At 38.5% G+C, this 27021-nt stretch overlaps 2 protein-coding genes across 59 annotated transcripts in view; one reads left to right on the top strand and one right to left on the bottom strand.

Moving 5' to 3' along the window:
• TFPI (tissue factor pathway inhibitor) overlaps nucleotides 1-18322 on the bottom strand; it is a 187039-nt gene extending 168717 nt beyond the window's left edge. For 36 of the 48 annotated variants that reach the window (XM_040704066.2, XM_046944003.1, XM_046943989.1 and 33 more), the window contains exons 1-2: nucleotides 17274-17439; nucleotides 15820-15976 (exon numbers count right to left, since the gene is read on the bottom strand). The gene's annotated coding sequence lies outside the window, so the exon portion shown is untranslated. Of the gene's footprint in view, nucleotides 1-15819; nucleotides 15977-17273; nucleotides 17440-18077 lie in introns of those variants that run through there. The other 12 variants (XM_046944005.1, XM_046944012.1, XM_046944004.1 and 9 more) reach the window with 1 other exon arrangement.
• GULP1 (GULP PTB domain containing engulfment adaptor 1) overlaps nucleotides 17430-27021 on the top strand; it is a 161780-nt gene continuing 152188 nt past the window's right edge. For 8 of the 11 annotated variants that reach the window (XR_006939882.1, XR_005861577.2, XR_005861578.2 and 5 more), the window contains exon 1: nucleotides 17771-17827. Coding sequence is in view for 3 of the 11 variants with exons in the window: in XM_046943966.1 (XP_046799922.1) it covers nucleotides 17438-17827 (390 nt within the window). In the remaining 8 variants the exon portion in view is untranslated. Of the gene's footprint in view, nucleotides 17828-27021 lie in introns of all 11 variants that reach the window. The other 3 variants (XM_046943966.1, XM_046943965.1, XM_046943964.1) reach the window with 1 other exon arrangement.

Raw genomic sequence — 27021 nt, 5'->3', positions numbered from 1 at the left:
AGTGACTTTTCTTTCTAGTTTTTTTCTTTTATTTTTTTCACTCTAGTCCATTTGATACCCCTGATGTGGGTGTTTATGTGGTATCTTGGTCTACTCTGATATTCTGAAAAAATATCAGGGTTTCTTTTGGAGCTACTACATAATGATAGTTTCATCAGTTTTCTAAATTCCTCTTGTATTTTTCTCCAGGGCTCTTGTGTAGAGTTACAGCTGTCAAGAATCTAACCTGGAGAGCAGAGAATAGAAGGGGTTGTGTTTCAAAGGACCATGGAATCATTAGAATTCTTGGAGTTGGAAGGGATCTTTAAAGGTCGTCTTGTCCAACTCTCCTCCACAATGAACATGGACACCACAGCTAGATCAGGTTGCCCTGGGCCTGATCTGGTCTTACCTTCGAAGTCTCCAGGGACAGAGCATTCACAGCATGTCTGGGTAACCTGTCTCAGTGCCTCACCACCATCACTGTAAAAGACCTTTCTTATATCCAACTACTGAAATCTACCCCCTTTACTCCTGAAACAATTTACCCTTATTTTATCAGAACGGTTTCCAATTTAAAGAAAAATTTCTTGTCTCTGCTCCTATATAGCTCATTTCTTTGTAATTTCAAAGCCTTAAGTATTAATCATATCTCTATTTGGTTGGAGTTACACAACTAATTTCTGAAATCTGAGCAGAGATCACATGTGTATCCAGAAGGAAATGTCTGCATTAGGTATTGTTTTGCTCAGAAATGGAGCTATTCCGTCTCTGCTCTGCAGCTACCTTTGTTTTGAAATTCAGGGTTAAAAACCCACGCTGAACAATGGAGGAAAAAGAAACCCACAATCTGATGCGTAAGAAACTGTGAAATAAAGGCATTTGTTATAAAGTTGTTATAAAGGCATTAATATTGCCCTTGGAGTTAATTAAGAAAATTCTGTGAATAATTACACACCTTTTTCAGCAATATCCTTCAAATCAGAGATGGTTTCTTGTTTATTTTTCTTTTTAAGAATACTCTCTGAAGCATAGGAATACAGCAAATAGTTTTTCCTCCACTACTGTACATTGGCTTTCACTTTTTTCACTACGATATGCAGATATGAAATGCAGCTAATGCTTGCTCTGAAAGGGACGGCTCAATAATATCTGAGAAATTTACTGGCTCCAGATGTTCTTTGCAACAACATTATGTAAGTCTTACAAGGAACAGTTCTAACTATGAATAACAAACATAATTTAGATTAATGTGTCAGCACTATATGCACCAACAGGTAAGTCTTCCTTTACTTATTGAATGAGTCAAAAGAGTTCACCTGCTGAATTACCATGTTTTTTGTAGAGTGTGTAAGAAGGTAGACTTTTTCTTTCCTTCTCATGAATTTATGATATACAGAAATATCATATTGTCCAGATTTCAGTTATTGTAATCTGCCTGATGTGCATGAATTTTATCTTGCTATAATCAGATCAGACTTCAGGTGAGATAGGCATGGGGGCTACCTTGCTTTGGTGTCATGTGCCTACTAACACTATTTCTCACAGCCTACTGAGGTTAATTAACAGCTGAGTGCAACAGTAGATTATAAGATTAGTAACTATCTTAAATACTTGATGCAAGTTCTCAGCCAAGAGACAATCAAAGTATCCTGCTAGCTTCCAGAGGCCTCTAAAAACCTGTACACAAACTGATTAGTAGCTTGGTGATGGTGCCTCCTGGAGTGAACAGACAAGTGAGCTTTTTCCTTGTATTAATCAGGTTAATAACAGCCATTTTGTATAAAGGATTTTCACTTTATTGACTAAATGTAAACTGTTTTTTTCAGTTCTCCTGCCTAGGGGAAAAAAAAAACAAGGAATGATCCAGAGGAACCGTTGTTCTTCAGATTTTCAGTTGTTCAATATGATATGTAATATGAATGGCCCCTTCTAAGGGCTCACTAAAATAAGGTAGGAAAGCCTCTGAAGAATATCTGCAATCCAGTTCACTGAGCAGATAATCCAATGTGGTTATCCACTGATCCTTTGTAGCATCCCATCATCCTTCTGATCTCTTTCCAGAGAATTCACCTGTGCTTGAATGTGCTTAATTTATCTGAGAACTTTCTTATATAAGAAAAAGCAACTTAACTACTGGTGATATGAAAACAAGTTAGAAGGGTTTGAAAAGAAGCTCAAGCAGGTGTGAGGGGTCAGTATTTTATTTCTAGACAAGATTTTCTGTGCACATCTCAAAAGTGTTTTGCAGTAGTGCTTGGAATCTTTGGTGTTTGCCTGCTTGATAGACAGTAATTGAACTAAGAAATAGAAATGATCACACTAGCTGAGTGCTCACACAGTAAGACTAACATGAAACTTCTTCATATTGAAAAACTAGCCTCCAGTTCTGCATTTCAGAAATGTATTTAACAGGATATCTCAGGATGTGTAAACTGTCTCCCTGTTTACTGATCTCTTCAAGTTTTGAATGTACTGCAACTAGTAGAAAAAAAATGTGAACAGGACATGAGGTGAATCACTTGAGATGCAGTATTAAGACACATTTTGTAGGTTGTATAACAGTGATGTGAAATTAACATACCACTTAGAGCTTTCTATTTGTGTGAAATGTAGGGAAAAAAATATTAAGACCTTCAAGAAATGCATAATAGTGTATGCAATTTGTATGCAAATTTACAGCACATTTCTGCTTAAGGTAAATGCATGGCTTTTATCAGTTCTGCAGTAGTGGAAGTGTTATTCAAATTAGAGTTTATATGCAGTGCAGTTGGCTTTCCAGGCATTCTCAGTCTGTTCTGCAGTTCTGTAATAAAAAGCAAGGGCCATGACCTCACCCATGCTTTGGAAATTTCTGGTATATTTTTTAAAATACCTCTGCTCTCTGAGGCCAAAAAATAGTGGATTCTAACGTTGTTAAATACACTGACTTTCTCCTGTTGCTAAGTTGGAGAGGAGAGACCTTTTTCTGCAGGCAATTTTCTTGCAGCATTTCCCTTAAGGGAAGTTTTTACCTGGTTTCCATTTTGAAACATTGAAAAAATGTAACATAGTGTATCTGTTTTGATAGTCAGGACAATCAAATGTAATCACAAAAAGAAAATTTTATGCTTATCTTTAATTATACTGTGTAATTATATGGTATGATATACCACCAATTGGTGTGTATATATTGGTATAAATGGTATATTACTGCAAAGTCAGCTGAGGTGTGTAACTAGGGCATTCATTTCTTCACGGATTTCTCCTTAACTGGAAGGAATTAGAACTTGAACAGAAAATGGCTGGATCTCTATGCAAATAGTCCACAAGAACTTTCAATGATTTGATTACTTATTTAAGTTTAATCTACTCTGAATAGTTCATTTTAACAATGTGATATATGTTCTTTACTTGGCATAGAACTGGGAAGGGGAGGGGTGTCTTCAGTCTGTGTGCACATCTGGAATGAGCAATGTCCTTTTGTTTTAGTTTTTTTGGTTTTCTGTCTGTTTTTAGCTGCAAATATACACACAACTTCTAGGATTAACTGCAAATGAAGGGACATCTGAACACAGAGCTGAATGACAGTCTTATTTAAAGCCTGTTCAGGACAAACTCCATTGTAATGGGAATACATATTCTGCAGTATATTTTGAGTCTCAGTTAGTAAGAAATACTAAGATAATGTGATAGGGTACAACTAGTCATTTCACTGCTTGTTGTGGTCTTAAGTCAGATTTAGTCTTAAAGGTCAGCATCCCATGTATAGTTATCAATCAGCATCGGTCTTTCCTAGCTCTTGGAACTAATTATTAATTTGCCCAGTGCAGGAGAACTATTAGGTCAAGGTTTGAACTGATGATTGGGCACTTGGCTAAGGGCTGTGTCTGGCCAAGGGAGCACAGGCAGGTTGTTTGCACCTATAATCCCCACCTTATCAGAATGGATGGATCCACTTTGAGCTTATATGAAGGCCAGCCACTGTAGGGAAAGCATCTCTTGGACCTGGGCAGCTGCTTGTGAAGAGGTGCTTTGTAGCCAGAGAAACCCCTTTACCAGCTGGGTGAGGTCCAGAAATCTTTCTGTATATGACTGTTGACCTATCTGCAAATACTTTGCCTGGTACTGCCAAGAACCTTTCAGAAGCAATGTCAATTCTTTATAAGTACAATACCCAGTAATCTTAATTAAAAATCCACTGCAATGTTGTCTGTTAACTTGGAAACACTTCAGATTATTTTAAATATATCAAAGTATGATTTTCTTCCTCACATGTCTATTGTTTTGTCTTTTGAATTGTGAATGCCATGTGGTATGAATTTACAAGGAGGATGAGTCTGACACGTTGCTTTTTCTTCTCTGAACAGGAATAGCCTTGCACAGAAGAGTTGCTGATTATTATTTGAATGAAAGCCAAGTCACAGAGGAAAAGAAATCTAGTTAGATAAAATAATTTAGAGATTAGTACTTTTCTACATGTACGCTCTGCTTTAAGGATAGAATACATTTTGAGAATCATGTTTCTAGCAGAAGCCTATGACTTTATCAGAATGGTTCCAATTCTGCTCATGTCAGATCTTTCTACAACACTGCTGTCTGGAAACTATATTTGTTTTGTACAGCAAGCTAGCTTAAAAAGGCCTTTTTCATTCCCAAGGATCAATATGAGCTACTTGGTTCTTTGTAGAATTTTTTATGAAGTATTCCTAACCAAGGGCTTCAAAGTACCTCTAATTTAAACTGCTGACTTGCAACTGCGCTTGTTTTACTCGGGAATTTTTCCTTTTTCTAACACTATTTTTGTAGCAAAGTAAATCTGTTCTTTCTGGAAATAGCTGTTTAAACTTGCAGTTCTGTGCAGTTCTTCTCTTTTGCTACATTTAAGTTAAATCTGTAATGTTTATTTTGGAAATGAGTACACAGACCTAAGCACTATTTTTGATGGTTATTGATATCAACTTTCTTCAAACCTGAATCATTAAAGCCACTCCTACTTACGTTCCTTTTCCCCCTATTATTGTTTCTATAATGCTTTTTTCTTGCCATATGAGAAAAATAAACAGGCAACAGAACCTCTGTTCTGCTGTTCATATGCTGAATATATACAGTCTTTAGTCATTATGACTGGGAAATAAAATCCAGCTGGTGTTGATTTCAATAAGGAGATATTAATCAAACATTGTATTTTAATATAATTGCAAAAGAATGCTCCCAATTGCATTGACACTGAAGATGTCTCCAAAACATTGAAACTGTAATGTGAAAGCAAAAAGAGTTGTGCTTCTATGAATACATTTTTTTAAATGCATAAACATCTTAGAATTCCATGTTTCTTGGCACTGGGTAGCATAAGTTCCAAGAGAAAGAGGTGGGCAATGGTATGTGATATATGCTGAGGAAAGGTCTTGTGGAAAAGTATGCAGTGCTGTAAATAAGGTTTAGCTTCACTCATACTAATATTTTTTCACCCTTACTAATATATTTTCTTGTGAAAATCATACCAACCTACAGTATTTCCACTCTGATGTGCTTTTATTTTGTAAAGTCAGTGTGGAAAAACTCAAGAGTAGCCTAAAATGTAGTTGGCAGGGCAGGAACTTTAGGGAGCAGGAAATAAACAGGTAAAGGCTAAGTGGTTTTATCTATCTCTTCAGTATCCAATTCAGAAACTTAGAATATCAATACCAAAGAATTGTTTGGATGTGGCATCAAAAGTAAGGCTAGTACAAGGAAAACTATCAAGAGCAGGCATGTTATTGAACTGTGATAGTTTAATATTCTTCTCTCACAGTTTTTATAATTATATGGGTTAAAGTTTCTCTCTATCACACAAACTCATTTTGCTGCTGAGCCTCTAGTAAGTTCTCTCAATAAAAAGTCTATGCATAACCTATAAGGAAATTAAGCCCCACAGGTTGAAAATCCAGTTGCTTTCACTGTCATTTCCCTTCTTTAGGTATCTACTACTACACTTAACATTTTCTTTCTCTTCCTACCAGCTCTCCTTTCCAAAGTCTCTCTACTGTCCTCTCCAATTTTTTCATATACATTTTAATAAGAAGTTACTTTTATACACCCTTAGCTTAAGGCTACATGGAGTTAATAGACAGCATTTGTTGCTGGCAGCATGGTTTCAGTCATATGCTTTCATTTTTTTCCTCACCAGCTGTGAATAAAGGCGAGAGGGCTTTCTTTATGCTATCTGCTAGTACACAGTAGAAATACATTTTCAGGCTCCAGCAATGCAATCAAACACAGGAACAAGCAACTGAAAAGAAAGGATGTTGATTTGCTTTCTGTTCTAGCTAATCAAGGTTTTGTTTATTTTTTTTCCCAGATCTTCATATATGTAAGGTCACCAGTGCTCAAACATACTGCTCACCACCTCACTGTAATGACATTGACAGTTTAGTCTCCATAAATATCCAGCAAACATCAATGAATGTTAATGGATGCCTTTTTTTCCACATAGAAGAGTTCAGTGACACACATTTGTTTCATATATACTGAGTCAATTCTGTCAGACTGCCCCTCTGCTGCTATCTGTCATGTGGCAACAAAATTTAATGGAATATTGGTGGGGTGGTTTAATGTCTACTTCTATACCACCAATGTTTTCCTCTGACATCTTGGGCCAATGTAATAAGACAGGCATTACTTTCAGAGTAGACCTCTTATTTTGAAAAGTTTTGTTTCTAAACTCTAAGTAATTAAGTACCTCCATGAGTTAACGTTTGTTGAATGACTCTCTTGAATTAAATCATGTTCTAGTTCTATAGAACTATAAGATGATGTACCTGAAATGCTTACGGTTTTTCTTTATGAAACATAATTTCAGTTTCCTGGTAGACTCAAATGTCTTTGTACTCAAAGTTAACTGATGTTAGTTTGGTCTGAGAAAGGAATACAAGACAGTCCCCAGACTTATGTTTTCCTTTATAAAGTTTTCTTTTGAAGTAATGGTGTGCACTTACTGGATTTTATGCATTTAGGTTTATAAAGAATGTTTTAACTTGTTTCAGTAGTAAGAATTTATTGTATGTAATCATGGCATTAATTCTCTAATATAAACATAACATGTTTGAGGTGAGCAGTGAGACACAGCAATTTTAAGGAGGCTGTAAGTAAACAAATCTTAAAAGATGTCAATGAAGGGAGAAGTTAGCATGCAGGAACTGCCTACTTGATGATTCTAAAGCTCTATGTCTAAGGCTTTAAGTCCCAAACATTAGAACAGAAATGCCTCCTTGTCTTTAACATTGAAACTTATAACAAGAAATAGTTCAGTTGCATTTTGGTCAGAGAAGATAGGCTAGCATTCCTTGGGCTGTGTCACAAAGGGTGATATGAGTTCAAGGTTATTGCCAAAAACAGTAGTTTTCTTTGTGAAGGAAGGAAATAGTTATCCCACAGTAAAATGTGATCCCACTCAAGAAATTTTTCAACCACTGGTTGATTTAAGAGCTCCTGCAATCTTAGTCTTTCATGCCTTTTCTTCAGTCTCTCTCTCACTTGCAGCCTGTTCCACTTGTCCTAACTGATTATTCATAAAATCCTACCCTCAAATAGCTAAGTGAAAAAGCCAAAATGAACTCTGTATTTCTAGCTTTTTCTTCAGCACATAAGCTTATTTACAAACTATCAAGAGGCCTCACAAATGGCTCAGCTAGCATAACTAAAAGTGAGGAATCAAGTGCCTAAGCGTGAACAAGGAAAGTTATCCTTGAAAAGGTTTTTGCAATTGAATTATCAAAAGACTTGCATCTTCTTTTATGTGTTATTCACAATTTTATTTTTATTTTTTTTTTTTTGCAGCTAAGGAGCATCTGCTGAGGGAGTTGTACTGTGTTTTTCTTTTACTTCTAACATTAATATTTGAAAAATGTATCCACGTGGTATCCATTTTAGCATTATTTACTGTATTTAATCTTAAGTGTGCAATACTTTTACCTGATGAGCAGTACTGATTCTATGCTGATACTTTTTGTAACATTAGGCTGGCATTTGGCTCTTAACATGCTGAATCTGTGTTACATATTTATTTGGTATGCTGTTTCCAAGCTGTGGTACTTCTGTGTTGCAAGTCATTTTTTGTTTGGTTTTTTAAAAAGTGGCTCCATCTTGTGTGCTTCAGACATGTACAAGGTGGGAGTTGTTAGTGCTTCTCAGTGCCTCTGCATAAGTAGAGAACAAAAGGAGCTCTGATTATCCAGAGGATACTTGAAGGTATAAACCAACATGAACTTGATTTTAGACAAAACCATGACACTTACAAATTGGAGGCAGTGGGCTGACAAATTAAAACTTTAGAACCATTCAAATTCTTTAACTACATGGTTATGGAATTAAGTTCCAGCCTATCTGTTATTTTAACTCTGGTACAACTGTAAGCATGTTTTAAGATGTTTTTTGTGTTGTGCTCCCCCCCATAAATTTAGAAGTGTATGAATCTCTACTCGAAGTAGATACTGAGTGACAGTTTAATTTCTCTTATTTATCTTATGCATGAGACTGTTTTTTTTCTTTCAGTACTGATTTTCCTGTGCTTCTTGAATAGGAGATACTCAAGGGAATACTTTGTCGAAGGCCATTTGTGCTTAGATAGAGGTTCAATTTTGTGTTGTCTTGTCCAAGGACAAGATGGTGGGGCTGAAGGAGTGGGAGGGAGCAGGACAGGGACACAAACACAAATAAACAAATGGCAGAAGGGGAGGTGAACAAAAGATGAAAAGACTTTGGGAATATTTGAAGTCAAAGACAGAAGCAGAGAAATTAATGGGGGAAAAATCATCCAGAAACACACTGAGAAAGTGAACTTTTAGGAAAGTTAATCTTAATCTAGTGACAGAGATGAATGAGTGTATTACTCTAGAAAGCATGCCCTATCTTTATTGAGCTCTAGAAGAGAGATTGCAGTGGGTTGGTTTGGAGGTTTTCTGGGGGCATTATTAGCCTTCTGTTGCTAATATTGGTTATATACTAATGTAAATTGATGTGCCACATTGGAATGTTACTTCCTGAATATGGGGATCTTTAATGTTCTAAATATCAAAAGTGGAAAGCCTCTGAAAGGTTGTCTTCCTTCAGGGAGAGCTAAGGAACTTAAAATACTTGAAGAAATTGTATTAACTATGGTTTTTTTTGTGATCTTTTAGACATTAAAAGAAAAATTACTTCCTGAAGAATTTCTTTAGCAGCAGAGTTGTCTTTCCATTTAATTTCAAGTGGAGTGTTTTACAGGGTCCGGAGACATTAAGGGAAATTCAATAGGAAGATCTAGATGATTTAGAGAAGTAAGATGATGAGAATAAAATCTAAAAGTTCTTCACCTGTCGGGAGTATGTAAGAAATAGGCAGTTGGAAAAAAAATCTGATGGAGCATTATGCTCTTACTATCAAAGAGATAGTAAGAAATAAAGCATGTCTGGATTATCACAACATACGAAGTTGTTGCAACTTGCAAGTTTATTTGTAGACTGGAAAACATACCAGTTCCCAACTTGTAGTAGAAAGATTGAAAACTACAAAAGACTTTGCAATAAATGGACTTTAGATTCATCTAATTCAATTGATAGAACCCCTGAAACTAAACTCTGAATCATTGCAGCTGGTAGAAAAGAACGAACTCATCTAAAGCCACAAAACTGCTATAATATCCAAAAGTTAGATGAGAAAACACACAAGCATGCAAATTAGAGAGTGGGGTATCTCTGCTTCAGTAAGAGAATAGAAACAAATAGCCAAGAAAAGGACAACTGTAATATCAAATGTAAACTATTTGATATTTCTTCTGGAAGATGGGAAGACAATGCTAAAACAGGAAGGAAGCTATTTAGAAAATAAAAACTGAATGCCAAACTTCAGACATGTGTAAGTATTTTGTATATGGTCTCTGTGAAAACTTCACACTGACTTTGTGCTTATTCCTCATGAACCTTAATTTTCCTCTCTGAAATATACATCTGAAGCATTGTCATCATTCTAACTCTGAGTTAATTGAACATTTCCACTTCTATGATTTTGGAGGTGATTCTGATTATTAGTTGGGAAATAAAGAAAAGGAAACTGTACTGAATTGTTTATTTTGTTTCCACAGCTAAAGCATGCCTTAAATTTTAAGTGATAGCTAGGAAATTAGATTGGTAGCAGAAATGAATTTTATTATTCTAACTGTTTTTAAGTAACCTTCTTCCCAGTTTTGTAACTGAGACTTCAGTTGACTGAGATTTAGCTTGGACAAATTTAACATGCTGTTTCTTGGACAAATGTAATATGCTGTTTCTTTTTTATTTCCAAAAATGGAATGGGTTACCTAGAGGTAGGTATCCAAATAAGCAATGAGTACCAGAAATTCACTCTCCCCATGTAGGAATCTTAAGAAGTATTTGTTACTTACATGCAAGGATCAATTTGATAACTGATAGCAGTAGGTGTTGAGATGCAAAAAGGAAATGTATTTGTGTCATGGTTTTATGATTTTTGGTTATCAGTATTCCACATCACAACATCATGCAGTGTACGGGGAGTTAGTTCGGGTACCTGTCTGGAAGAGAAGAACAACTACGGTCCACAAGAGCCTTTTTGAGTACTGTTCTCATTCCTGCTCAAGGGAACAGATATAAGGGCGCAGGTCATCTGACTTGGGCTCTCTTCTCGTCTTGCCATGTTCCCTGTCGGATCCACTTGCTACTGCTGCTCCTGACTGCACACAAGGCTTCAGTATTAGCGTAAGGCCTTTGGCTGTTGGACAATCTTTCTATCAATAATTGTTGATTTATACTGTATTATAGTGTTATCTTACATTCCGGTACTGTATTTAGTAAATTAGTTTGTTTCTCCTCAGATTGTTGCCACTGTTTTTTTAATTGTTTTTATATATATTATATGTGGTTATTACGTTCAAAGGGATGCTTAGGCTCCATTTTGAAATGTGCTTAATGTTAAATAGTCACTGGGGATGCAGGAGTTGTGAATAAAGTCAGGGTTCATGTCAAACAAGACTTTATCAAAGTATTACAATACTGCCTCTTCAACAGCAATTAAGTTTCAAGTAAAGTATTGCATTCCATATAATTCCATGTGAATGTAAAATGGCATCTTGTGAAAACCCACTTAGGCCTTTTTCTCTGCTGATTTTGTTAGTTTAAAGGAACAGCTAATTTTAGTTACACATGGTCAAAATTACGTGAAATGTTGATTCCTTTAACTTATTGTGCTTCTGTAAAGCAATGTAATGTGGCATATCATTATGAGCAGAATTCTAACTGCTATTCTGTTAGGTGAAGCCTATTTTTAACTTGTCATCTGAAGCAAGTAGATAGCTCTGACCAAGAGACTATAATGAAAGTAACAAAGAACAAATTCATAGGAATGCTGGAGGCATGTGTAAAAGACTAAGGTTTAGTTTTTTTAAGACTGCCAAGTATGAGACAGACAATGCATGTGGTTAAGGGGGTTCAAAATGTTATCTGTCACAAGTGGATTATTAGTGATGTTTTAATGCTGTACAGATTGTGTATGTTCCTTGTGCCTAATACTTTTTTTTTTGTAACACACTACTGCATATTAGATGAGCTGACTTTCACCTGCAGTGTGAAATCACATTTACAGGTTGTTTGTAGGATGAGCAGTTTCTCATCCAAAAGCAGGGAACACATTATCCGTTAAAAGAAAAAAAAACAACAGTAATTATGTGAGATATACCAAGAAAACTCAAAAATAAAGTTTTACATACTTGGCAGGGAATAACTGAAAGCTCTCATGGTCTGATTGCTAGGGAAATATGTGACCTCGTGTCCAATGAGAGCACTTAGACTTACAGATATCCATAAATCATGGACATCAATTGTCAACTAAAATGCCATTTTATATTCTGTTCTAACTCCCATAATTCAAGAATAGTGTCATAGAAGTTTAGAGGAAAACATGAAAGTTAATTCAAATATCTGGACAAGTCTGTTCAAAGTCTCTATTTGCAGATGCTGACTCAAGAAGTCACTTCAATTACAAGGTGATATTCCTTTCTCCTCGCTTGAAGGAGTTGGTTTATGCCAGCTCTGAATAAGTCTGCACAGGAATCTGTTAACCATCAATACCATCCACTAAAGTGATGCATCTTTGAGTTTTCTATCTAAAATCATGGTTTCATTGTCTGGCATTTAAGAAGGCACCTTAAAGTGGATCTAGGAATAGATTACTGGCACGTAATGCTTTCAACTCATGTATAGTCCACTACAGAGGGTACATACCAAAATATTCAGTGTTGAACTTACAGAAAGAAACATACGGCTATGTCTGAAAAATCAGGAAGCAAGACAAATTTCATTATTTCGGTAGTATTAAAGACCCATGATGGAGACAAGTGGTTTTAAAAACGCACAGCTTACTACAATGAATGAGAAATTATTTTGCAGAACATAAATAATGTAGCTAATTAATTACACTCCAGACATCACAGCTACAGTGTGGCTGTAATTGAATATATATTTCTCTTGCTTCAGGTTAGAATAGCATATCATAGAGCGTTGCTTTATTTCTTTTTCCAGTATTTGCTTTTGTTTTGATATTAACCCTGTGCTGCCTGCAGCATTCTTATTCTCCCACCAGCATGACCAAATTTCATCTTTGACAACTTTTGACCTATATATTACATGCACAAAATTCAATATGGAAACATGCATATTAAATGCATCACTTATAAAGATTGTGGTTTATATCTCTAGGACAATACTTTTAATGAGAATAAGTAAAACTCAGCCTTAGTTGCAAATACATCTACATCTAATCTTCTGCATCTTGCATTAAGAGTAATGAAATACTACGCACAGAAAAGAAGCAAATGAAAACAGAAGTCTGTGTTGCAAAGTATGGGTTACTATACACATGTATAAAATACTGATTTGGCCTTAATTAAATGTCTCAGGAAGTTTTTTTTGCTTTTGTTATGCCTTGCCTGAACTATTTTACTTAGTAGCTTTGAAGATATTTGTTTCCTGTTTAACTGTTGATAGATATTATTTACATGAAAGGACTAGAGATTCTTCTAGAGCTAACATTTTACCAAAGAGAAGGCTTGAATAGGTGTTTTTAGAGCTTTTATTCTTGTGCAAGTATTTTATTGATATATTATGATACTACTTTATGAACTCAGTATTTCAAATGATTTCTTAAATAGTTTTACTGCTATGCTTGAAAGGATAATTAGCTCAAGTAAAAAAAAAAAAAAAAAAAAGACTAAGTATTTTGCCAGAACTCTAGTTCTTTCCATTTAACAATTATTTTCTTTCTGTATTAGTCTTTTGGTTTTAGTGAAGATTCTCTATTGTCTTCATTCTAAAGTTCTGAGAAAAGGAAGTGCCTTGGCTGTTTTTTTTTTTTTCCCTTCCTTCTTGCCTCTGTAGTTGCAGGGTCTATAATGAGAGTGTCTGTGAGAAGCTGTGTATAAGAAACAGCTTTGTTTTGCAATTATTTTGTAATAGTGGCACAGGACCTTAAGAACACTACATACTTCCATAAAGCTTCAAAAATATGGAGACTTATCCACTTGGGGTGGTAATTCTGTGAGGGGTTGCATGGAAGGTCTTCCTCTTTAGATCTGTTGCTAGTTGATTGTGATTTCATGCTCAAGTTTACGATGGTCAACAGTAAAGTAGTCACTATCATCACACAAACTTGAGTATTATCAGCCTCCTATTTTTATGATTTCACATGATTTTTCTCAGACTCTAAATAGAGTTAAGCAACTTAGTTGTTTAAGGCACCTGGATAAACTTGAGTAGTCTATGACACCTACAGAACTCAATAGTTCTGTCTGCGCTTCCTTTTTTTTCCCAGTAATGAAGGAAAAATCGTATACATCATAGTAAGGAAAAACACTGTGATATATATACACATTAGAAAATCTTTTATAAATGAGAGCATAAGGGGAACTTCCATTGATTTATTGACAGGGCTTTTTATCTCCTACTGATGCCATCCAGATCAGTGTGGGAATGTGACTTTCAGTTACGATTTAGAAGTTGTGAGTTCTGCAGCGAAGAGGAAAAATTAAAATGAAGATATGTGTTTTACCACTAGGACAATATTAAAAGGCCCATGAGTTAAATAAGAAACCTGAGGCAGAATTTTCTCTGGCAATTTTTCCTATTAAGAAAAATAAAAATAAGATATGGTTGCTTTGCTTTCTTATTTATTGAATGTTCCTGCAGGGTAATGCTTAGTTTAAGCCCTGGTCTTTTTGAGGGGTGAGACAGCGCTCAGCAGGGGGGTGAAACTTTTCAGGTTGTGTAATTGGTGCAGTCCTTTAATCTTTGTTCCTTCTAGTAACTATTTTCTGGTAAATCAATGCAAGCTGTTAATATTCACTCTTTGATCTTGACCTAGGTACAGATCTGAATGAATATGGACTCTTTTGCTTTTACTCATCATGAATGATCTCCACCCATTCATGACTTTTTACATGACTGACACCTGCTACCTCATGAGAACAAAACATCTCCAAAATCCATTCGTATAAAGTGCTAGGCTGCAAGTGTGTTTTTGTAAGTGTGATTTTGCTCTCTTGGATATGGCTTTTTTTGTCTTCTGTGCCTGGTTATTTGTGCAGTTTCTCTGCAACACTCAAGAATGATAGCCCCAGTAATTACATTATTTTTTCCACTTCTGTGGACTAGGCCCCTAAAACCTGAAGTTGTCACTGTTCCATTCTTTTTTTTCCACCAGAAATTCTTAAATAAACCATGCCACTTTAAAAATTAAGATCAAGACATACTTTCTCTACAATCTTCATATATATTGCTCTATTCCTCCCCTCACATTTCTCATTCATTCATGTAGTGTAGGTTGCTATTTTTGATGGGGAAAAGGCAGGAGAACAAAGAAATGACATTTTTCTTTAAGCTCCTGATGGAATATGCACCAAATTTAAGTTGAAAATATATGTGCTCTATGTTCCTTTTATTTGAACATCACAATGCAGACAAAGTTAAAAATAGCACAGATAGAAGAAATACGAAGCTTCCCATTTACTAAATATTTTTTCTTGTTTATCAAACCTTTAAGAAACAGATTTGCATGCAGTAGGATTTTGGAAATATGTCTTCTCCTGAAGTATATACTCATACCATTTTGAATGTTACAAAACTATTTGAAAATCAATTGTGGACAGGACAAAATCTACCCTGACTTGATTTAGCACAGTTGCCATAAGAAAAGAAAATATATAACTTTTTACTATATATATTTCTTCTAACTTTCTCTGATGAAGAATCTGCCCTTCAGAAATTTTCCTTGACTATACATATTAGTTACCTTCTGAATAAACTTTGGAGAGCTTAAGATAATGTATTTCTGTAGCTGAAACTTTTTCAGTTTGTCTATTGTGTTCTGCTTTGCTGTTGCGAATAACCTAATGACCTCAATTAAATTTTCAGTAAAAATCTCCTGAAGCTTAATTTTGGAAAACATAGAATATGTTAAGGAGTTCATGATTTTACAAATACTTACACATTTCTGATAGGTAGATCAAAACTCTGGTATTTCATCTAGTAAGCTGACTGCAGCTGAGCTTATCTCATCAAAATAAAATCAGCACCGGACATGTTTGGGTACTTTCTGGCTACAGATACAAAAAGACAGGCTTGGATGTATGTTTTGAAAAGCCCAATGTAAAGAGATGCTCAATGACATTGAAACGAACTGCAGTTTTGCTTAAGACATCACTGAACAAACTGCCTTGTTCATCAGGAGTTTCATGTAGAACAGTGATTTGTATTTCTTGTATCTAACACAGCCTCAAATCAAATGGAATAGTGTAATCTCGTTTTATTTCTCAAAAACATGGTTCTGGGTAGTACTTACCTTAAATTTTTTTCTTCCATGCCTGTAGGGAATTCATAGATCATCATTTTTCTTATCCTTCCTGTCACTGTTTTCTACTGGCATGACTGGATGAAGAGATGCATACAATGCTGTTGTCAGTTCCAGGAAGTTGCCAAGGAGGTGTGCATGAGCATAGCTGTCAAGAGCAACAAAAATTATTTTAGGTGTTGTGTAATGACTGCTCAAGGATCAGCTGTGAATAAAATAAATGCATTTTTCTCAGGCTCACTAAGTATTCATTCAACTCTCCTAATATTTCAGTAAAGACAGGTTTATTAGCACTTTTCAGAAAACTGTTTATCCTTTCTATATGCTGAAAACAATTCCTGGCTATTTTGTTATTCAGGACATAATTCACAGATAAATTCTGTCCAAAGGTTTTCTGTTTTCCTTCATTTTCCTTCACTGAGTTTAATTCCCTTCACCTTTAGAAATGCGGTAGATGTGACTCTACCACAGTTGCAGTTTTGTACACAGTGATCCTTTGCAACTATTTCATCGTCCTTTAGTTTGCACGTGCAACTGAGAGCATATACTGTCTGAGTTTGTTTCCCTTCTGGGGGAGAACTGAACTGATGGAAAATTTCAGAAGCCGTATAATAATCTCTAGAGCAGATAAAAGCACTACTAATTTGCCTCATTTCCATGTATGCATTTTGGAGGTTCTTTATTGAGGTTAGGAGTGAATGGAAAAGGCAGCCGGGCTAATTAACTTTTTACATAATTCACATCTATGCTAGTAATTACCTAGGAGTTACTGATCTAAAAAGCTGCCTGGTGTTGATTTCTATACTTCGTGTTTATTCTTTCACCATCACCGCTCTTAAACGTAAATTGCCACTCTCAACTGTTTTCTATGTATAACTAAACAACAGATACAAGAACAGCAAAACCCCACAACAGAAAGTAAGGAAACAAAGTGCCCACTGCAAACAAAGCGCCATTGCTTTGTTTGCCACGAGGTGTTCAGCCCCGTTAAGTGACCATTTTCACGCTTTGTGTTGAGTACAGAACGATGAAGAGACTTGCACCGTGGTGCTGCGCTGTGGAAGAAGGCAGCGAGAGGCGAATTCCCGCCTTCCCGCACAGCGCGGGACCCCTCACTGGTGCCCGTCGTGGCAGGGGACCCCAGCACTGAAAGGCGTAGGGCCCACAGGAATTCCTTGCTTCCTATAGAAAATATGCTGTCTCTAACTTGTATTTCCTGCGGCTGTTATGAAAACGCATTGATGCAACCCTCTGGTGTTTGCAAAACACGTTTTTGACAGGGATTACATGCCTCAGGCTGTATGATTCAAAGTTCATTAGTCTGTACCAAAAGACTTGCTGCAGATTAGCCCCAGATGCGTACAGGTGCCTCCGTCGCCTTCCTCTCTCCACCACTGTTCCCTTGAGCAACTCTGAGCTACCAATTCGCATTCCCGTTTGCTCACCTCATCGCTTTTTCGGGAAAGAGGTCAGAGCTTAACAAAAACAAGCCACGGGGCCGGACGAGGTGCTGAGTTCCGAGCATCCCTCGCGTTTCCCTCCTCCTGGGGCGCGGCTGACAGAGCCGCGTTGCCCCTCGTTGCGCCGGGCGCGACGCTTTCAGACAGGGATGGCGTCACCGGGGCTCCGTGACTTCGCGCTCTCCGCCGCGCCTCCTCTTCCCGCCCTTTCCCCCGCCTCGCGCCCCCTCCCCTTCCTCGCGCCCGCTCCCCCTCAGAGCACCGCCAGCCGCCCCGCGGGCGCAGCTGCAGGAGCGTCCGCAGCTGTGCGCTGCGCCCCTCGGCACCGCCTCCCCCTTCTCCTCGCCTTCCTCCTCCTTCCCTCCTTCCCAGCGGCCGGCCGGCCGGAGGCAGGGGGAGCCCGGGAGCAGCGTCCCGACGTGCAGCCAGCCGGCAGCAGGCGGGGTCCATCGCCCGTCCGCGCTGACGTCAGGAAACTTTCTGGGCGGCTGAGGCGTGAGCCGGGAGCCGAGGCAGCGGGCCGCCTCCATCCTCTGCAGGTACGGGGCAGCGCTGCGGGGTTCCGGGAACTGCGGCGGCTTTGCTCGCCCTGGGGGGTACCGGGGCGCTCCTCCCGTTGTGCGCTGGGCGGGGGAAAAGGGGAGGGAGCGCCTGTTGAGCGCTGCCCGCGGCTTCAAACTTCGTCGGCGAGCGGGACCGAGGCGGGTCGAGGCGCTCCGGGGCGGTGTGAGGAGCTGGGGGGGGGCCGGGCCGGGCCGGGCCGGGGGCACGCGCTGTAGCAGAGCTCACCTCGGGGAGCGGCAGCGGCCGGGATCGGCGCGCGGACCTGCCCGCTCTTAGCACGCTTCTGCAACTACCGCGGTCCGCTGCTGGCTGCGCGGCTTTCTCCTTCAACTTCAAAGCGGTGCGGAGTTTGCAAAGCACCTGAACCGCGCGGCGAACGCCGCCTCCCTGCCCTTCCGTGGCTGCACCGCTCGCGCTCCCCGTGCGAGGTGCCGCGCGCCGCTCCGCGCGGCTCGGACCGGGCGGCGCTCGGGGAGCTCCGCGCTGCCGGCTCGGGCGCTGCGGCGCTGCCGCTCTTTCGTTCCGTCGCCGCTTAAGAAAGGCATCGAGGCGGTCGGAGGCCCGTAGAGGTTAACTGCGTTCTTCCTGCAGAGGCATTTGCCCCTTCCAAACACTGGCTTTCCTTCTTTATTTTTTTTTTCTCCTCCTTTCAGTTGCCCTGCAGCTGCAAGTTTGTAAAAGTGTCTAAAAACAGGCTAAAATACTGAAAGTGGAAAGCCTGGCATGGATGAAGGCGGTTATGAGGCTGCTCTAAATGTGTACAAACACCAAATATTTAACAAAATACTTTTAGTGTGCTCATTGTAAATATAAACAAGCACTCAGTTTTACTTATTTAATGAGAGTAACTATGGACTTGTGTTCTGAGAAATAGTTTTTCAGTAGTTTCCTTCCCCCGTGTCTTAGACTGAATAACACCTTGGTGGCACCTTCTGGCTGTTGATCCGATAAGCCAAACTTGTGTGTTTCTGCTGTGAATGACAATAGTTGACAAACACGAAGAAATTCTTTTGAGAAGGAAAAAAGTGTTTTTGGAAGCTCAGTCTTCTATCTTGTGGTGATTTCAGAATGTGCCGAAAAGTTTGCCTGTAGTTATTGCACTGCTTGGTTGGTTGTTATGTGAGGGACAACTTCTGCTCTTTGGGGGTTATTCACATGTACTCAGGGGAAGGAACCTCAAAATAATGGAAAAAAAGAATGATGATAGTAAACACACAGTTGCTTGCCATATGCATTTTGGCATTTTATTTCCTCCAGCCTCCCCCACAGCTTCCCCACAGACACATACTTACCTGAAGAGGTTGAATAAAGGTAGCGATTCACGGATTAAAAGCCTAGGAATTATGGCACAGTTGAAGGAGCCAAAGGAGAAGCCAGGTCTGAGCTTTCAGTGGAGCTGTCAAGGCAGGGATGTCATGATGAGAACTGGGAAGTAAGCAGAAGCAAGTAGGAATTAGGCTGCCTTAGCAGTGCGGATGACGGTCTTAAAAATGATCTGGGCGGCTCTGGGTGTGTCTTGGGAGTGGTGAGCACAGAAATAAAAACGATTCTGATGCCAAAAAAAAAAAAAAAAAGAAAGAAAGAAAAAAAGGAAAAAAGAAAAAGAAAATAGCAGACTGCAACAGTGACCCACTAGTACAGGGCTCTGTGTCAAGCATTTTAAGTTGGGTGGGAAAGTGCAAAGCTGGTGCTGCATGACTAAAGCAAGGAAGATGTAGCTGGTAAGAGACTGGCTGTTGGCTCAAACTCATGGCTGGTACTGCCTTGTTAGGCTCTGACAGCTTAGTGATTTTTTTGAGGCTCGATTGTTTTTGTAGAGTTTAGAGACTGCGTCTACTGCTGTGCAGAATGGTCACCTGATGGGACATTTCAGACTATCTTTTATGAGCTCATTAAAATAATTTGTTAGTCCTTTGCCTTTAGACAGTGCTACATCTCATGGCTTAACAATAACAGAGAGTAAATGAGTGTATTCATAAAGCACTTGTAAATATTACTGGATGCTCTTGAAGTCATAATTAAAAGACTTGTACAAAGAACTGGAGGAGTCAGATACAATAAACTGGCATTTATGTTACGGTTATAGAATGAGTTTTCTCTTGAGATAATCTGTCAAGAGCGTATATCTTGAACTTGTCATAAGAAAATAATTAAAGCTACAGCATGAGGCAATTAAAGGCCAACTTCAGCTTCAATAGAGAGACTAATGTAGCTTGAAAGAGAACCAAACACAAGCTACCTTCTCCTTGAATAGTTGCCACACCCAATGTGACATGTGGCAGGATGCTAATGGATGAGTTTTCTGCGGATTATAGGGCAGCGCCCTGAGCCTGAGAGGTCCAGCAAGTTCCTTTCACCATGGCTGATTTCTTAAGACACTGTCATGGTCAGAGAAGGGCCCAGGCGGCATTTCAAGTTAATCAGCTCTTGAGACGGAATATCCTGAATTAATCATTTAATTGAACGGTTGCATAAGGATACACTAATTGGGCACAAAGAAATATTTTCCCCATCCCCTTTTTAGCATTACTACAATCTGATTCTGGGAAGGATAAACACCTTTACAGAATCGGATTGTAGTCTGGGATTGAACAAACAATGCTATCATTGTTACAACACGCAGAGAGCCGCTACGCCACTACATAAGTACTCTCTGCAGTTCTCTTGCCCTCTCTATGTATACATATATATCTTTTTCATTGAGAAATAGTTGTTCTGTAGCATTTCATTTGTGTATTGAGGACTCGCTCAGGTTTTTACCTTTTCCGTAAGCACTGAGAGTACTCCGAAAATGATTGTTAAGATATCTTGAGCCTTAAATATTCTTCCTACGGAGGCTGCAGCTCCACCCAATCTAATAAGCAGAAGGTCACCTGAAATGCCTCACGTTGCCATAAGATTTCAAAACCTGTTATGCTAAATTAACATGAAGAGCAGGAGGTGATGTTACTTCATAGATTTTATCCATCATTTCAGTAGAGAATTTATCCAGCTGGAAACTCATCTTGAATTCCCGGGGAAGAATTTACACTTTTAATTCCTCTTTTCTTCTGCTGGTTTAAGCAGATGTTCTAATCACCGAGCTAAGTGGGTACTTTGGATTATTGTAATTTCTGCAGGTTGAAATAGCTTACTTTTAGGGAGTTTAATTGCATATTAGGCTAAGAAAGAACGAAGAAGTTTGGAGCTTAGTGATGCAGGCACTTCTACAGAAGAGTCACGACATGAGTTACCAACAAGTATATAAGCAGTAAGCTTTCACTGGAGCAGGAGGCAGAATTCAGCCTTCATAATGCCCACAGCTTCTTGCAGTTTACTTGATAAGGAGGCAAACAAGCACCAGAAAGCTCTTTAGAGTAAGATACTGTATTGCTTGAACTTCTGCAAAATTATATTCTATTTTCAAAGCCAGGCATTGAGAAATAGTTTCTTCTTCTAATTCCTGAGCCTGACCTACTCAGCTTAGTACTTCTCTCACTGATGCAGATACTGCAACTGCAGTTGGCTCTACCTTACTTTTTTTCAGCTCTGGAACTAAGAGGTTGCTGCTTTTTCTTCTTTGTTTTTAGTTATATTGTTGCTAGATATGCAGGGTGATTGTATACAGTAAATAAGAATGCAGTATTACCTGAATGCAGAACTGTAGTCCATGGAAATGCTTTGGGCATTCTGATTATTCCTGTGTTATAGAAAGATCCTGTCCCTTGCAAGTGAAGTATACTTTTGTTTTAAAAGAATGTGTGATACTCAGAAGTGTCCAGAGGCTGTTTAGGGCATGTTGTGTTGCTGTAGAGGGGCAGGGCATGCAGATATTCCTGTGTCTGGCAGTAGCTGTGGATAAAGGAGCCTGGTCTCCAGGGTGCTTCAATCTCTCCTAATCTCAAAAATAACATGAAAACTTTAAAACTGCATTCAAATTCCTGCATATTATTTTTACATAGGATGAAGTAGTTCTTGAGGACTGTTGGACTCTCTGGAACTGTTCAAGATCTTTAGTGTGACTTTTCTTCTTTTTTTTTTTTTTTTTCTTCTGTTCTCTGTCTCTTCCAGTTTTAATATGGGCAATCTTGGACAAAGAGGAGAGGCAGTAGCAACATGCTGTGCAAAATGGAACCTGAAGTGCTGCCCATCATGGCCATTTAACAGTCCATTCTATTTTCAGTTTTGTCTTTTTAAATGAAGATTCTAAATCTTAAACTCTTCCTAGGGAGAATGCACCACTGGGAACTTAAACGTTGTGCTCGAACTTTTCGGGGTACTGTTGGATGCTCTAAAATTGTAGCACTGAATGCAAAATCCAGAGCTGTGTTTCACCTGTGCATAAGGTGGCTGCTGTAGTGGGTGGGCTGTGGCACCGCCCCTTCTGCCCTTCTTCTTGCAAAGCCTGAGGGAGCTGGGAGACCCCAGCTTGGACTGGGTGCTGCCTCCCGGCTTCCAGCACCTTCTGTGAGCAACTCGTTTGCTGTTGCTGGCAATTTGTGATCTGCTGCCCAGTTGAACCAGGCCTTTTCCTGTACGTCACAATATTATCAATGAATTTTCTCTTTTGTCTCAATGAGTTTGAGTAGGCTTCTTCTGTGGTTCTTTTAAAGAAGATGGCTTGAACCAACATTATTTTCTTCATCTGTTGTGAAATCTTCTGGAAAGAAGAACAGAAGTGAGGTAATGAGCCTGGATAAGGGACTGTGCTCCCTATAAAAAAATAATTTTTCCTGTGATCGCATCTCAAAATGTCCTATTAAGCAGCAGTCATCTTTGCATGCCAATTACATTAGGAGTTATTTTAAAAAGTTTGGTGTGTCCTCAAACCATTTTCCTAATGTTTGTCCGGAGCGTCTTTCCAAAGCCTTGCTGTGCAGATATGCGCTGTCTCAGAAGCTTTCTTCCTACACGCTGTGTTGGCAGCTGTGTGCATTCAAAGATCGTGAGTCAGGTCCCATAATAAAAAATCAAAAAATAGGCCTGAAAACATCACCTTTACTTTGGCTTTTTTGAATGTTTAGTATTTATTTATTTTCTTTAATTTTTTTTTTTTGTTTTCTTTTGGAAACTTTTTAAATTAAAACAGGTTGTGTTAGTTTTTTGTTTGTTTGTTTGTTTCTTAATTATTTTTAATTTCATTTCTAATACAAGCTTGATTTCAGGCAAAGTCTTCCGAGAAAAACATGTCTTGCAAGGCTTACACAAAAATCATGACTGATAGCATCACTGTATCTGAGCTCTGCTGGTATGAGCTCCAGCCTTAAACAAGGAAAGTATGTCAAAACATTTCATTGTCATTGCTGTTATATTCAGGCATAGCAATGTTCACTGCTGATGGTTCTATCTGCTTGTACACATGGCGGAATAAAGCAGATTCAATGCTAGGGATGAAAATCCCAACTGATAGTGTATAATATTCTCCTGCTTACCACCTTGTAAGGTGACAGCATGGACACGGCTTTCATTTCCAAAGCAGTGGGAAATTGAGGTTACAAATAAATGATTGTTTCATGTTGCAGGGTGTGATATGGTACACGCAGGGGTGTGTATGATGGTTTACACAAGTCGTACCTATTTTAGAGTAGCTGCGTTTAAAATGTTGTGGATAAGGAACTCCTATCAAAACAATAAGTAACAATGAGAAATGAAGTACGTATGCTGCTGAATTTTTACATTGGTCAGAAAATAGTAGCAGTGGACACCGTAGGCAGCAGAAAGTATTTCGAGAGTCTAACCCCCACCTCTGTGCCCCTTAATCTGTTTCACATGTGTAAGCTTTCAAGTAGCGTGTACTGCAGATTTGTAAACACAAAGGTCTTTAACAGCTGAGTTTAGGATGATCTGGCTTGTGATTCAGAAAGCCTGAAAATTGCAGTACTAATTTTGTAAGCTGTGTGTTGTATTAATATTCAGTTTATCCTGTTGCACAAATAGGCTTAAGATTGAAGAAATACTTTTCCAGCCCTTTTTCTAGCTGGAGTTGATACTAATTCTCTTATCTTTCTGTACCATGCAGTAATTGTACTTAATTGTTTGCTTTTGCTATGTTTTCGTGGTGGGAAATGCAGTGTGTCAACACGCCTGAACTGCAACGTTTTTGTATGTGTAGCGCTGATGTTACTGAAAGAAAGGATTCCCAGATCTCTCACCTAATTGGGTGAAACAGCTCATATGCAGCTGCCAATGCAATGCCTTAAATGTCTTCTTATAATAAAAGTTTGTATGTTTTTTTTTTTTCTTTTAATAACATCGTTGTATCAAGTCTTCACGCTTAGTTTTGGTGCAGTCTGTTGTACTGGTAAGATAAAAGGCAACACATGAGCAGGACATTTTCACAGCTGGGAAAGCAAAACAACAACAAAAAAAAGTAATACTCTCTTACACAGTCACTTAAAAATGTTGGAATTCTCATTAAATTACTTGATTTTCATATAATGCAGTGCAGCTCTCCTAAATTCGGTCTATCCCAGCTTTTCCAAGGCATTTTAGTGCTTTTGGAGTCCAGGAGAACTTGCCCAAATGCATTCCAACTTATAAAACAGATTCTGCAGCCTCCCTTTGGAGTGAAGTGATGGGAGCTCTATTTCTGGCACGCTCCCCGCAGGTACAGCAGTGCAGTTCTTGAGAAAACAGCTAGGCTGAAGGGCTCTGGGGAACTTCGCTTTCCTAACTTCGATTCTATCCAACTCTGTTGCTTTCTATGCTGAAAGACAGCAGACACTTCCACAAAGATCAGAGGACTAAGGCAATTTATTTTCTGTGAGCTACTTACATTGTTCGAGAAGCAGGAGGAAAATAACCTGTTGAAAGACTGGAAATCATAAGGGAAGATAGATAGTGTGGTTTTCAATTAAGGTTGAAAATGCACTTTGCCCACTGTGAGGTTGGTGCCATAGGATGTGGTCAAACAAGTATGAAAGGAGGCAAACCAGAAGAAAGACAGAGGAAATCCAATGAAACCTGAACATTTGATATACAGTCCGCTTATTTTACCTCTGCAAAAAGTAGGTCTTCTGGGGGAGCAGATTCCCCTAATACAGAAGCTTTACCTATGTTCATGAGACTTCTAGAAACTCACGCAATACTTTTCTTCCTGTGGAAAGTCCAGTTATATTCTCCAAAAAACACTTTGTTTTGTTTCAATGGGACTCTGTGTACTTGTGTGTTAGTTTTAACCAGGGTGGCCTGAGGCAGCTTATAGCTACAGACACGGCAGATCTGCAGGCATGGGAAATTCAGTTCAGACACAGTGTTCGTAGGTGTAACGTTTATCTGTCAGGAAATTCGAGCACACTTGACAGCAGCCTTGATAGTTTCTCCTCAGGAAGTTCTACTGCTTTCTTTGTTTTTACACTGAGTGGCAACACAAAAATGATGTGGCTGCGCAGAGGACATGGATGCCATAAGGTAGTGGGATATCTGTATCGGAGATGGCAGGGTAGCATGCTGTAATTCAGTAGTGACCTTAATGCATTGTCTTGTGAGATTTGTATGCTTGCTCTGTGGTCCTGCCCAAATGCAACAGGGAGTGTCAGCTCGTTACCTGCAGAAGGTGATGTAAAACTGCTGTGCTAGTGGGATTTTCCTTTCTGTTTTTCTTTCTTTTGGGGGGCAAAAAGAAATAAGAGATTGACTACCTATCATGTGAATTTATGCTTTTAAAATAGATAATATACCTGGCCATATCTCTTAATTTTTTAGACTTTTTTTTTAATGAATGTTTTGTATTTGATGCCTTTCTCCCAATATAACTGCTGCCCTTCAATCTCTTCCATGTTCAAAATGTAAAATAATTAGTGCCATAAATTCTAAAAATGCCCCTAGATTCCAAACATACTGTCATGCTACAGTGAATAATTTGCAGAGACTTACTTTATAGCCTTTTTCTTGTGTGTGTTATTCCTGAACTGGAACTTAATTGGTTAAAGGACGTTCTGAAAGTAAATGTTTTTTGTTGAACAACAAGCAAAGTATCTTTCTTTACGTGATATTTCTTTACATGATTTTTACTCCTGTATTATTCTGTTTGTGTTTTAATTCCCCAGTTTCATAAATAAAGATGCAACGTAGTGTTAACTAATAGATCTCCAAGAAATGTAGCCACTGAGAACTGATGGAAATAGATGCAGCATCATCCGTTTACATATTTTATTCAAAGCCAGATGAAAAAAATGAGAGTGCTGACAGAGATGAGAGGCGGTATTGTGCAGAGAAAGGAGTAGTTTTGAAGTGCTAATAGACAAGATCTGATGAAATAGAAAATGTGTAAATCCTTACACTGCCTAAGAACGTCAGTGAATATGGAGTAGAAATCTTCTTCCTATGGGGGGCATTCTGACAACAGAAGAATTTTTGGAAGCTTTCAATGGTTTGTGCACTCTGTGTGTCCAGATCTCTTTGGTGGTGAGTGATTTTTCAATGATTTTTAAGAATTTCTTGATCTTGCGTGAATATTCTTCACATGAACCTTAACCTCTTTTACGAGCTTGCTCACATTTAAGGAAACTGACGTGCCTCAAACAGGACTGTTGTCATCAGCAGGATGGTCAGCATCTCATCTCTGAACATCCAGTGCTCTGAGGTGATGAGCCAGACTATCAATCCTTTATAAAAGAAGTGGCAGTGATTCCTTTGTGATCTCTCCTGATATCCTGCTTAGATGCTTCAACATAATGGGAGGCAAAATCTTAAATTATAAAAAATAAGATCAAGCCCAAGTTAATTCTTTTGGTAATTCCCACATACCCAGAAAAATATCTTGATTTAAGTACTGTGAAGGCTAACTCTTAAAACATGACACAAACTTGTATTATAGGAATGAGACTGTCCAGCTCATTTTCTAAGCAAATGGAAATGTGAGCTGGAAGAGGAAGGGCATGCTTCATGGTGAAAGTCTGAGGTTTGAATGAGATATGCTTAATTCCATTTCTTTTTGCTGACTTAACTATGGATGTTGGAAAGCAATTTGCTTTATCTGTAATATTTACTGTTAGTGCCTTTTTCACTTCACTGTCAAAGAGCTGTAATGTATTACAGAATTGCTACTATTTTATTTAATGATTTTATTTATTCATTTGTTTATTGAGTTGTCTAGAGAATTTTCCTGCCTATCTTGGCTGAGATGTTTCAGTGTAAAGTAGTAAGCCTAATCTAAACTTCTTTGCCATGCTTTCTAACTCAAGCATTG

Source organism: Gallus gallus, chromosome 7 (assembly GCF_016699485.2).
Source record: "Gallus gallus isolate bGalGal1 chromosome 7, bGalGal1.mat.broiler.GRCg7b, whole genome shotgun sequence".
Classification (NCBI taxonomy): Eukaryota; Metazoa; Chordata; class Aves; order Galliformes; family Phasianidae; genus Gallus; species Gallus gallus.
The sequence above is the reverse complement of the archived record's forward strand: the minus strand, read 5'-3'. Positions and strand labels throughout refer to the sequence as shown.